The 11,802-nt window shown below is 35.1% G+C and overlaps 2 protein-coding genes across 2 annotated transcripts; both read left to right on the top strand.

Annotated features, from left to right (window-relative positions):
• The first annotated feature begins 289 nt into the window (after positions 1-289).
• On the top strand, positions 290-3,355 carry LOC145772566 (eukaryotic translation initiation factor 2-alpha kinase 3-like). The gene has a single exon (XM_082584429.1). The coding sequence runs from the start codon at positions 290-292 to the stop codon at positions 3,353-3,355; it is 3,066 nt and encodes a 1,021-aa protein (XP_082440555.1).
• A 2,666-nt stretch (positions 3,356-6,021) lies between these two features.
• LOC145772718 (alpha-ketoglutarate-dependent dioxygenase alkB homolog 4-like) lies at positions 6,022-11,561 on the top strand. Its single transcript, XM_082584592.1, has 3 exons — positions 6,022-6,216; positions 9,523-10,217; positions 11,206-11,561. The coding sequence occupies exons 1-3, from the start codon at positions 6,097-6,099 to the stop codon at positions 11,342-11,344; spliced, it is 954 nt and encodes a 317-aa protein (XP_082440718.1). The 5' UTR covers positions 6,022-6,096; the 3' UTR covers positions 11,345-11,561.
• Positions 11,562-11,802: the final 241 nt, after the last annotated feature.

Raw genomic sequence — 11,802 nt, 5'->3', positions numbered from 1 at the left:
AAATGAAAAGGAGGCAGTGAAATGACCACAAATGCTCGCTTTCTTGAATAATACCCATTTGCTGACTTGTTCTCAAAGTGTAGTAGCCTAACTCACTAGTGTACTAACCCATAACTATTTACCCTCATCTGTAGAGAGGAACTGGTTTTAAAGCATAGAAACAGTCCTTGCAATTAAATTGAATGACATATTTTATAATACTGATAGGAATCTTCATTTTGTCACTGTTGTCTGATTGACTTGTTTTCAGTAATTAATTTATTGTTACTTTTACTGCAGGCTTTTAAAAATGACAAGTGTATTTAAGAAAGTTGTACAAGGTTGTTTAAAAAGTATTAAAACTAATGTATTACTCTTTTTGCTTTTTCTCTGTTTGCTGCCTGCAATAGCAGAAGAAAAACATCTTAAACCAAACCATACCACCAATCTTAAGCCAGTGATCATTGCAAGTACTGTCGATGGAAAGGTGTCAGCATTAAGTCTCAATGATGGAAAATTATTGTGGACAATTAGTCATGATCATGGACCACTTGTATCATCTTCATTGAAAGAATTAGCTTACATGCAAGATGGTAAACGAGTTCGCCTAGTTCCTTCTTTACATGGTGGCTTGTTTCAATATGATGGTGACACAGTGGATGCTATTCTGTTTGATGCTGACCAGTTATTAAGTTCATCATTCAGGCTTGCTGATAGCACTGTTCTTGTTGGAGGAAAGGAAACTAGTTCTACTGGCATAGATATATCATCGGGAGGAATTTTATATTCCTGTTCTGTTAAAGGTTGCCATCGAGACCAAAACGTACCAGAATCAAGTGATGTGCTTGTCATAAAACGCCAACAGCAGACCGTGCGATCTATAGAAAACCGAAATGGCAATGAGAACTGGAACTTTAGTGTTGGTGAGATTGAAATGGAGTTTTCAGAAGGCACAGTTGCTCATTTGCTTCAAGGGCCAAATGATATTTCAACAAGTTCCAATGGAAACGCACAAAGCTCATATGACCAAGCTAAGACCAATCGGTTTACTGTATCTGAAATATCACGCATCAAAGTTATTGTTCCAGATGGGACTGTGTGTCTTGTCACTCATGAAAACAAGCACCTGATTAGTTGGAAACATAAATTTGACTCGGCTGTAACTTCGGCTTGGTTATTACTTAATGGAAAACTACATAAACTTAACTTATTTGATCCTAGCAGTGTGCCTGCACTTGAGAAAGGTGGCACTACACCACCTGCTTCAGGTGTGATATATATGGGTACTTATGAAGACAACATGTACATCCAAGCTTCCCCCTCAGTTCAGCATGCCGTTGCACAAACTTTTTCATCACAGCAATCTTCATCACAGAGCTTAGTCAAGTACAATTCCCCTAAGTTTAGGTACCAGCCTTGTGTTGCTAAGTCTAAATACTTAGAGTTGTCAACAGGCAGTGATACAACCACTCCAGATGAAACTGGCTTAAGTGTCAATGAAGATGACAATTTAAATATTATCACACAGACGCTTCCTTTTTGCCCAGTTAACTTGAAAGATGGCAAATCGAAGGGTGTGTATTATCAAGGAGACTTGTCATACTACTCAAGAATACAAACAGGCAATCGTAAAGGAAAAGATACTGTGAAGCCTGTGATTACAAACAAAAAGCCTCCTGAAGATTTTGAAAGTATTAATTTGTATGCCCTTGCTTTGTACTGGTGGAAAGAACTTTTTATCTTGGTGATAACAGCATCAATATTCGCACAGTGCTTAGTAGTTAAAATCTTCAACGTTTTTTCTGCAAAGAAAGAAAATTCATTAAGTGTGGCTTCCACTGTATATGACTCTGCAGAAAATACTAATCCGCCACCCCAATATATACTTGAAAGAGAATATGAGTCAAGATTTCTGCAAGACTTTGAGCCCTTGGAATGTCTTGGAAAGGGAGGTTTCGGTATTGTCTTTAAAGCTAGAAATAAGATGGATGATTGCTCTTATGCTGTGAAGCGAATATTGCTTCCAAGTAGTGAGAGTGCTCGTGAGAAAGTTTTAAGAGAAGTACGTGCTTTAGCTAAGCTCGATCATCCTTCTATTGTTAGATATTTCAATGCATGGAATGAGCAACCTCCACCGGCGTGGCAAAAAATGCAAGATGAGAGCTTATTATGTGACTTAAGCTCCTGGAGCAATACACAGTTTCAAGGAACATATGATGTGAGGTCAAACATAACATCGAAAGACAATTCGACCTTCAGCAGAAGCGGTTTTGAGCAAACCCAAGGTTTCACACCCACTGTGTCCAACAAAGACAGTGCTTTTGAAGTACCAAGTTTTGGTACCACTCAGGGTTTTTGCCTATACGACAAAGCAACTGAGGAAACCACTGACACTGGTTTTAGTGGAGTTTTTGATGAGAATTCTGCTAGCAGCTGGGGTGACAGTTCATCAGGCCTTCAGTTTAAGAAAATGCCAGGAAAATTCTTTCAAAATAATAGTTCTGAATCTGATACAAGTGATAACGGTTTACGCAACAGAACTCCATCCATTCCATTCCAAAATTATGAAGAAAATTCTGAAAGTATTGTCTTCAATGATGCTAAGCCAGACAACAGCAATGTCCCCCAAATCAGCACAAGAACTGCTACATCAATTGAAACAGTAAAAATTCAAGTTGAAGACAGCAGTAATCATAAGAAATCTTCACAAAAGAACTCTGATTGTAGTCAATACAACAGAGCTGATCATGAAGACAGAAAAACTCAAGGACCCAGTTCTATGTACTTATACATTCAAATGCAACTATGCAAAAAAGAGAGTTTGAGGGAGTGGCTTATAATTAACCATTCTCAACGAGACAAATTTGTTTATGTCAGCATTTTTCGCCAAGTGGTAAATGCTGTAAAGTATGTTCATGATCATGGGCTCATTCATCGTGATTTAAAACCTTCAAATGTTTTGTTTTCACTTGATGGTACTGTGAAAATCGGTGATTTTGGTTTAGTGACCCATGCTGGTGATGGTGAGAACTTCTCTTCACAAATTCTTCCGAGATATGATGATGAGACAGGCGACCATCATACAAGACGTGTGGGCACAACAATGTATATGGCCCCCGAACAGTCAAGTGGAACATACACAGAAAAAGTGGACATTTTTGCACTTGGGTTAATATTGTTTGAACTCGTGTATCCATTTGGAACGCAGATGGAAAGAGCGCAGCATTTGTCTGATGCTCGCTCTTTCAAGTTTCCCAATACTTTTATTGCAAAATTTCCTGAAGAATCAAATCTAGTTCATTCCATGCTGAACAGTGATGCTCAATTGCGGCCTTCCGCTTATGACATCAGCTTAGATGCATTATTAAAAGAATAATTCTCTGCTATGTATGACATCGAAAGTCAAGAAATATATGACATTTCAGAACAACTTTTTTGTGTCTGATCAATTTCAGCCTGTTTTTTTTTTTGTTTTTTTTATTACATTATATAACTTTTTGTTATTTGTTGTATGAATGTATGGGTGTGTTTGTGACATTCTACCAAAAGCGCAAGGGAAATGAAAACATTTTCTGTTTTTTGTCCTGAAAATTTTCAAAATTATATCCAATCAACTTTAAGGATAAAAAATATCATTCGTTTTTGTTTTGTATTCTATCAATTTGATTTTGTCCATATCCAGCAGTTGAGCCTGAAAGCAATGTGAAGATTATTGAATTTACTTTGGTTGTCTCTGTATGAACGGCGGCACAGTGCTCCGCACCTAAATATCCGGACGCCACAGTGTGCGCGCCTATTTGACCTGCGCCTTACCTAACTGTCTGCGCGTAAAAGACGTGGACCCAAAATAAATAGGCCATATATCGTATCATACAGTATAACCGATATGTTCCACATTTGTTCTAGCTATAGTTAATAGTTTTGTTTAAATCTATTGTAGCTGTTTAATTCTTATTTGGAATTCATAAATTGGTCTTCTGCAGACTACTATATATCATAGGAGATAAAGAGCTGTATTCTCGTATATGTTTAAGTGCCTTATAATGACTTTTTCTCTTAAATTCAGTACAAGAAGTTACTGAAACACGTCATATGCGATTCTGCCGTTGAAGTTGGTTATTTTAGTGTTATCTGTATTTAGAAGTCTAAATACCTGGATTAAATTCTTAGTGGTGTCATAAAACGTACTTCTGAGTTGTGTTCAAATTATAAGAACTGCATTCACACTGAAAATTGGAAACTTCTGCATATCCTGTTGAATGGTACATGTCCACCAAAGCTCATCTTTTATCTTAGTAAGCAAGTTAACATGGATTAAATATCTGTAGACGTTGGTTCAACACAAAAAACGTTAATTTGATGACTCAAATTGATATGTAGCTAATCATAACGCTCTCCGTTTCCCATTTGACGAAACTACATTTGTTTCGCGTTATTTGTGGCATTTAGTATAATTAATGAAATCACGTGGGTTTAAAACTGCTTCTATTGTTTTTGCGTTTTTATCCCTAATAAAAGTTGTGCATATTTACCACTGTATTAAAAAGTAAATTGACATGAAACTATCAAATGTCTTTACTAAATAATGTAGAAATATTAAAATTGCCTCAAAGATAGCACCGTCAATCAAGCATTTTCTGGTAGTAGTAACATTTTATACATTTTCTCGAATTTATGCTGATTGTAGTGTAGATCAAGGGCTTACTTGTACGTATAAGTAATTTAAATAGAAACACAAGATCGTTTCAGAGGCAGTGTGTTGTATTGTATGAATGTAGGCTATGTCATTCATGTTTTATGGTATTTTTACTTTCCAATCGGTATTTTTCTTGTAACAAAGCTGTACTGTATATCGTTCTCTGATTGATCCCAAGACTACCTAAGAGCATCATTGCCTTGAATCAGCTGCGACGCCTTGTCCTTGGGCTTGTTACATTAGTGCTCGTTTTTGTACTATGCTATGCATTTCATGTGTACTGTATACTGTATTACAACTATATGTTTGTCCCGCACCAGACCATCATCAGTTGGCACCTTCAAAATTAAATTCATTTCCTCGATCTAAATGGAACATTTCCATCTCCTCTTCTTTTTAAGACAAAGACGGCATCAAAATTTATATCTTGGCGAGATTTAAACTTTATTCTTTTTCTGTGTTTGATGAAGATAACCATGATGAATTCATTACTTTCCTGGTGGTGATTGCCCAAGTTTTGACCAACTCCTGGTGACATGTGCAAAACGAATGCATTTTAGCAGAAAAAAACTGCTTGTTTTACGCTGTGTCAGTTCAGTTTGTCCAAAGAAACGTGTTTGCTTGTTTTGTTCTGAAACGTACTTCTGTGCAACAATTGTTGTGCTAGTTTTTTTCCTATCTTCTTGAAAAGATAGACATACAATGTAAATTTTCGATTATAGCTTTCAACCGTTTTTTTTTTTTGGAAGCTACTACAATGAACCTTGCTTATTGGGACCAAGCCAAAGCTGCCCGATTAAGTCTTTTTTTTTTATTAAGCTTGTATTATGAATAAAAATTGGCCGATTAAGCAGGGTTGACTTCGCTTAACTGATTTTTTTTGTAAAACGTTTGGTTAATTTTCCAAGACGATATTTTACCTGTTTCATTTCTACAATCCAAAACTAGTTAAACTAGCTATAAAGAGCAAGTGTTCAACATTTTTTTTTCGAATCTAAAAACTTGAGCTGTGATTTTAAAGCACTGAGAGTACATGCGATGGTATGATTCGCTGATCTTTATGTACTCTTCTCCATACAAACCTATGACAACTTGTAAAAGCAAAACGTCTATAAAATTTCAGTTATCATGCTATTGTAGTTACTTGTTTATCTGCATCTTTTCATTGATAATGCGACAACGACTTGTTGTAAAATATTTTGCTTGCCTCAATTAATAGTACTATGCTGCGACCTTTCTATGGGGATTTCAAGTCGCTTTACATACAAATGTCTTTTTTTTCTTGTAGTCGTTATGTTCACAATCGTTTGGTGTTGGTCAATGGATTATTTTATATTGAAGGCTGCCTCAGGTGATGAATAGTAGCTTACATTAAAGAAGTGTGACTTCATGAAAAAAATGTTGCACATGTTCTGCCAAACATGAATAAAGACATGCCTAACCTACCATCAGCAAAAGCTTGTGCTTGCAAAGGTTGTCGCACTTGCTTGTTGTGTGAAAGTGGCAAGAAATGCGTTCCCGCGTTGGAATCAGATGAGAAGGTATGCACTGAAGAAAAACACTACTTTTGTCAGCTTCAAACTATTCGTTGTATCATTTTAGAACTTCACTGTTTACGGTAGCCTATAACTTTTTGTGGCGTTGCTAGGTTACAAGATTTCTCACTAAAATCCGTCTGCACAATCTTATGTACAACCACTAACGTCACGTCAAAACTGTGTGTTAGACCTTGGTTAGACCGTTTAAAATGTTGTTGCGCGAAGTATGAAGATTGATAGCTTGTATCGACGCTGTCTGCACATGCTTTCAAACAAAAAAACAACTGTATCTTTATAAAACAAACTTTATTTGGTAAAAACATCATTATTGTTCCAGCTGACAAGGGAGGAGGAACATGTGTTTTGTCTAGAAATGATTACATTAAGGAAGGACAAAGGCAGCTTAATGATACCCAAGTCTACAAACCTCTTCAAAAAGATTTTTCTTCACAAGTCACTAAAAAAGTCAAAAACATTGCTACTGAACTAAAAAATAAAAACTTTATTTCAGAAGAAGTCTTCAAAGGAATTTGTACAAAAAATAACAATCCAGGACGATTATACCTTTTACCAAAAATCCACAAACCTAATAATCCTGGCAGACCTATTATATCATGTAATGGTGTAGCAACTGAAAAACTATCTGAATTTGTTGACTTTCATCTCTCAAAGTTCATGAACAGATCTTTCATTTCTTCCCACATTAAAGACACCACAGACTTTCTTTCGTATTTAAATCAAATCAAATCTATACCTACAGGATCATTGCTTGTCACACTTGATGTTATATCTTTGTACACAAACATTCCGCATGAAGATGGTATCAATGCATTAGACCAAATGTTACACAGCACAAATGTTAACAACGATTTCATTACATTATTAAAAGAATCTGTTAATTGCATTTTAAAAAACAATTACTTCACCTTCGATTCTAAAAACTACTTACAACTTCAAGGCACAGCCATGGGCACTAAAATGGCTCCGAAATATGCTAACATTTTCATGGCAAACTTTGAAAACCAGCTACTTCAATCTACAAAACACAAGCCACTCTGTTACTTAAGATACATTGATGACATCTTTATCATTTGGACAACGATAGAACAATCACTTTTAGACTTCTTTAATTTTGCCAATTCACTTCACCCCACTATTCGCTTCACATTAAACTACTCTTCAAATGAAATAAACTTTCTAGACACAACTGTACACATTATTAATAACAAAATTGAAACAGAACTTTATTGTAAACCTACAGATGCACATCAATACCTTTTACCCACCTCATGCCATCCATCTCACGTCACTAAAAATATTCCATACAGTTTAGCACTACGCCTTCGCAGAATATGCTCGACAACTCAATTTTTTGATAAACACACCCAAATTTTAAGCATTCATCTCAAAACACGAAATTACAAAACTAAAATCATAACTGATGCCATTAATAAAGCTAAAGCAATGAATCGTGAAAGTCTTCTTGAGCAACAAAGTCTAATAAAAACCACTAACTCTAAACGTATACCATTCGTCACCACATATCATCCCGCACTTCCTAACATCAAAAAAGTATTTAATAAATTTGATTACATTTTAAAAATTGATGAAAATTTGAAAACTTTATTTCCTGATCCTCCACTTCCTGCTTACAAAAGATGCCCTACTCTTCGTGATCTTCTAGTCAAAACTAACCTTAAACCTTTACATTCCACCTTGACCCCACCTGGTTTCACCCATTGTAACAGAAAAAGTTGTTCCACTTGTGCTCATTCTAATCCTTGCGAAAACTTTTCCAGCAGTGTTACAAATAAACAGTTTAATATTTTCCAGTCAGTTAATTGTGATTCTTCTAACATCATTTATTTAATTACTTGCCAAAAATGTTTCCAACAATACGTTGGAGAAACTGGACGCAAATTTAAAATCAGAATCAGTGAACACTTACGAGACATCAAAAACAATAAAAACACAGCTGTTGCTTCACATTTCAACAAACAAAATCATACCACTGTTGATTTTCACGCCATTGCCATTGATAAACTTAACAAAACGTGTGAATATAGAAAAACTAAAGAACAATTTTGGATTAAAACACTTCACTCACAAGAACCTACTGGGATAAACATTAGAGAATAAACAATCTTATCACTCTTTTACTGACGATCTTTTTACTAACTACTTTTTAGACCTTCTTGTTTTGTCTATTTTCCTAATTCTCTCGTTTTAGATTTAGATGTTCTTTTCTTTCACTAATTGATTTAAACACTTCAATACGTTTTTTTCTTTACTACTCCCTTGTTCATTTTTAATTCATTTCTAATATAAATTTTCATTATGACATCATTATTGAAATGCATTTTTACTTTTAACCTATCGTTGCTATGCCAATGTCATTGCATCTCAACATTCTTAGAATTTAGTTCTGTTTAAATTAGCGGTTCAGTTTGTTTGCATCTCAATATTCTTTGAATTAGCAGTTCAGTTTGTTTTCATTCCTTGCTATCACGATAATAAATAGTGTAGGCTATGTCATCGTTAGAAGTCAGACAAGTCAGACAAATGATAGGAGCGACAATACGTAGAAACTAGTTTTATAGTTAAAAGTTCTCTCCAATTTTCTCTAAAGTTCTCTCTAATTACAATTTTAATAGATTTGAATTTTTACATGTTGATTATCATCTTATTATCTAGTGTATTGACCTAAAGTCTTATAGTTATGTATAATATTTGATCTTTTCTATTTCTTTACTATATTATCTACTTTTTTACCACTTTTATTAAATTTTATAACCATCTTAATAGTATATCATTCTTTATTATTGTTGCAGTTTATACTGATGAAGCCACACTTGTGTGGCGAAAGCTCTGTATTTAAATAAACCGATTCTTCTGATTTGGTGTGATATTGTTTACTTTATTTTATGTATCTTTATAGTTGGAAAAACATAATCGGTTGTGTGTCTAATTGTCTAACTGTTACAACTCAGCTACTGTATTTAAGCGTACACGTCATTGAATGGTCTTGTGACTTTCAGCATGGCCATAATCAACAATTGTTTTGACAGTGCGTTTGTGAATAGGCTTAACCTACACTACAATGATGCTTACTTTTCGCAGTAGTAGGCCTACCTATTAGCTATTAATAATATTTGCGCACAATTTTCCAGCAGTATTGGCACTCCAGCTGTTGGTAACCGTTTTAAAATGACGCAAAAAACATAATTTTACAAGTTAATATCAAAATCATCATTATATAACTACAACAAAAATGTTCTTTTTCGATCCTAATTGTGTGTTTTTTTGCAGATTCAAAAGATATTTTACTACTCAAAAGAAACGGGTTTATGTCTCAGTGCATTTGAACGAAAACCTTGTGAGCAAGAGACAGTCAGTAATGTTCAAAGTTATGTTGGATTTCAATTTTCTGGAGTTACTATCTTGGATGAATTCATTACTCAAATTGAAGAACTAAATCTTGTAACTTCAATAGATTCTTCTCCTTGGAAGAGTTCCCAGTCGGGGAGAAGGAAGCAGGATTATGGACCTAAAGTAAATTTTAAGAAACGCAAAGTTAAACTTTCATCTTTCTCAGGACTTCCTTCATATATGCGAAATATTATAGAACGAATGAGAAGCAGCGACCACCTTAGAGATTTTGACGTAGTGGAACAATGTAATCTAGAATACGTTCCTGAAAGAGGGTCACAAATTGAAGCGCATTTTGACGACGACTGGCTTTGGGGAGAGCGTTTAGTAACTTTGAATTTGCTTTCCGATACTTGGTTCACAATGACCACAAGCAGTGGAAAATTCTGCAAGCTTGAATCGAACAACAATACAGTTGAGGACAATATCCGGTGCCACCTTGATAATGAACAGCCAATAGAAAAGTTTGAAAACTTAATCAAAAGCAACGTTAAAGTAAAAATTCCTTTGAAACGTCGTTCGTTGGTTATTTTAAGTGGTCCCGCGCGCCACCAATGGAAGCATGCAATTGAAAGGTAGGTGTGATGTTTCAAAGGATATTGTCTTGAAACAGGAAATTTTAAAGCTTTCTTCTTCAACAGATTGATCATGTTTGATCAGCTGTGATCTCCCTTATGAACTGCCTCCATTTTGTTCTGTCTTTTGTTTTTATTAGTGCTTCCGGCATGCTTTTTATTCCTGTAATTTGCTTGATATTGTCAAAATATTTCATTTTTTGTCGTCCTTTTGTTCGTTTGCCTTGCACCATCCCAGTTTACATTGCATTTTCCAACGAGTTGCTTCTTGCAATGTGTCCGAAATATCTAAATTTTCTAAGGTTAATGTTGTTTATCAGACTCCATTTATCGTTTATTTTTTGGGAAGCAAATTTATTTGTTTTTCTTTCCATCCAGCTGATACGTAATAGCCTTCTGTGACACCACATTTCAAAACTTTTTAACTTCACGTTTTTTGCATGTCCAAATTTCACATCCATATGTGGCAATTGGGAAAACGAGAAAAGCTTTAGTGGCAGTAATTTCAACATAACGTAATACATACTGACATTGGAGCTTTGTGTTGTAGCAAAAGTAAACTGTCTGCAAGAATGTTATTGCAACGTATTCTTCATCTTTTGGTGTGAACGCTGTCGTATATCTCTATCTGTAATGGATAATTCTAGAGTGTAGACTTGACTTCAATTTACTTGTAGTAGAATTGTGCTAAATTGACCACTTGGTAGGTTATGTGTAGCCTATTTTTGTGTCCTATTTGCTTCAGAACAAAAATGCAAAAACTGAAGAAAAAAAATTTCAATTTGTTCATTTGGAAATAGGTCATAACTGAATGCTAACCTTCCCTTAGGCGAAGTACGTGATGTTTCGATTTATCGTAATTTTTATTTGCTAAAACAATAACTTTTTTGAAATATTTTTAAGTATATTTCAATCGCAATATTGGGACTTATTTCCAGAGCGTTACGCTTGTTATCTGCACTTTACTTTCAAACACTTTCTTTTTCAGAAAAGACATCACAGCAAAGCGATGTTGCTGCACTTTTCGTGAACTGTCATCTCTCTTCAAACCTAGTGGAGAAAACGAAGATGTCGGAAAACAGCTCATAGAAATTGCTTCCTCTTTTAAAGGAAATGTTGTTTTATGATTTATCGCAGCGATGTTGTTATACACGAAATTACCATTTCATTTCATACGAGTTTCATCTATGTGCTTTTTTAAGCAGCTTTCTAAAACAGTAGTTTAAGGCCTTAGCAATAAACTTTTCAATATCTTTGCTATCACCAGAGTTGGATTAATTACAATTGTAATTGAATGTAGTTAAATAGGATACACGTTTTCATGTAATTGAGACTGTGTTGCTGTGTAATTCTAATTTCGAAAAAGTTTAGTCTAAATTTCAATTACTGCAAGCCTGGGCTCAATTACTGCAAGCCCAGGCTACATTTGGTAAGTTGCAGAGGTGGGCACCCGCCACTTTTAATGTAGCGCGCCATCCGCTACCGCTACTTGGACCAATATAGGGCGTGCTATACGCTACCAATTTACAAAAGTAGCGCGTTACCCGCTACTCGGACCAAAGTAACGCGCGCTATCGCTACTTTT

Source organism: Aplidium turbinatum, chromosome 6 (assembly GCF_918807975.1).
Source record: "Aplidium turbinatum chromosome 6, kaAplTurb1.1, whole genome shotgun sequence".
Taxonomy (NCBI): domain Eukaryota; kingdom Metazoa; phylum Chordata; class Ascidiacea; order Aplousobranchia; family Polyclinidae; genus Aplidium; species Aplidium turbinatum.
Note: the sequence above shows the minus strand (reverse complement) of the source record. Positions and strands in the feature narration are given on the sequence as shown.

Excerpts from the sequence above, each read along its gene's own strand:
- LOC145772566 (XM_082584429.1), top strand. The coding sequence starts at position 290 with ATGACAAGTGTATTTAAGAAAGTTGTACAAGGTTGTTTAAAAAGTATT.
- LOC145772718 (XM_082584592.1), top strand. The coding sequence starts at position 6,097 with ATGAATAAAGACATGCCTAACCTACCATCAGCAAAAGCTTGTGCTTGC. Across the intron at positions 6,217-9,522 it reads CGTTGGAATCAGATGAGAAG|ATTCAAAAGATATTTTACTA; the intron begins GTATGCACTGAA and ends GTTTTTTTGCAG. Across the intron at positions 10,218-11,205 it reads TGGAAGCATGCAATTGAAAG|AAAAGACATCACAGCAAAGC; the intron begins GTAGGTGTGATG and ends TTTCTTTTTCAG.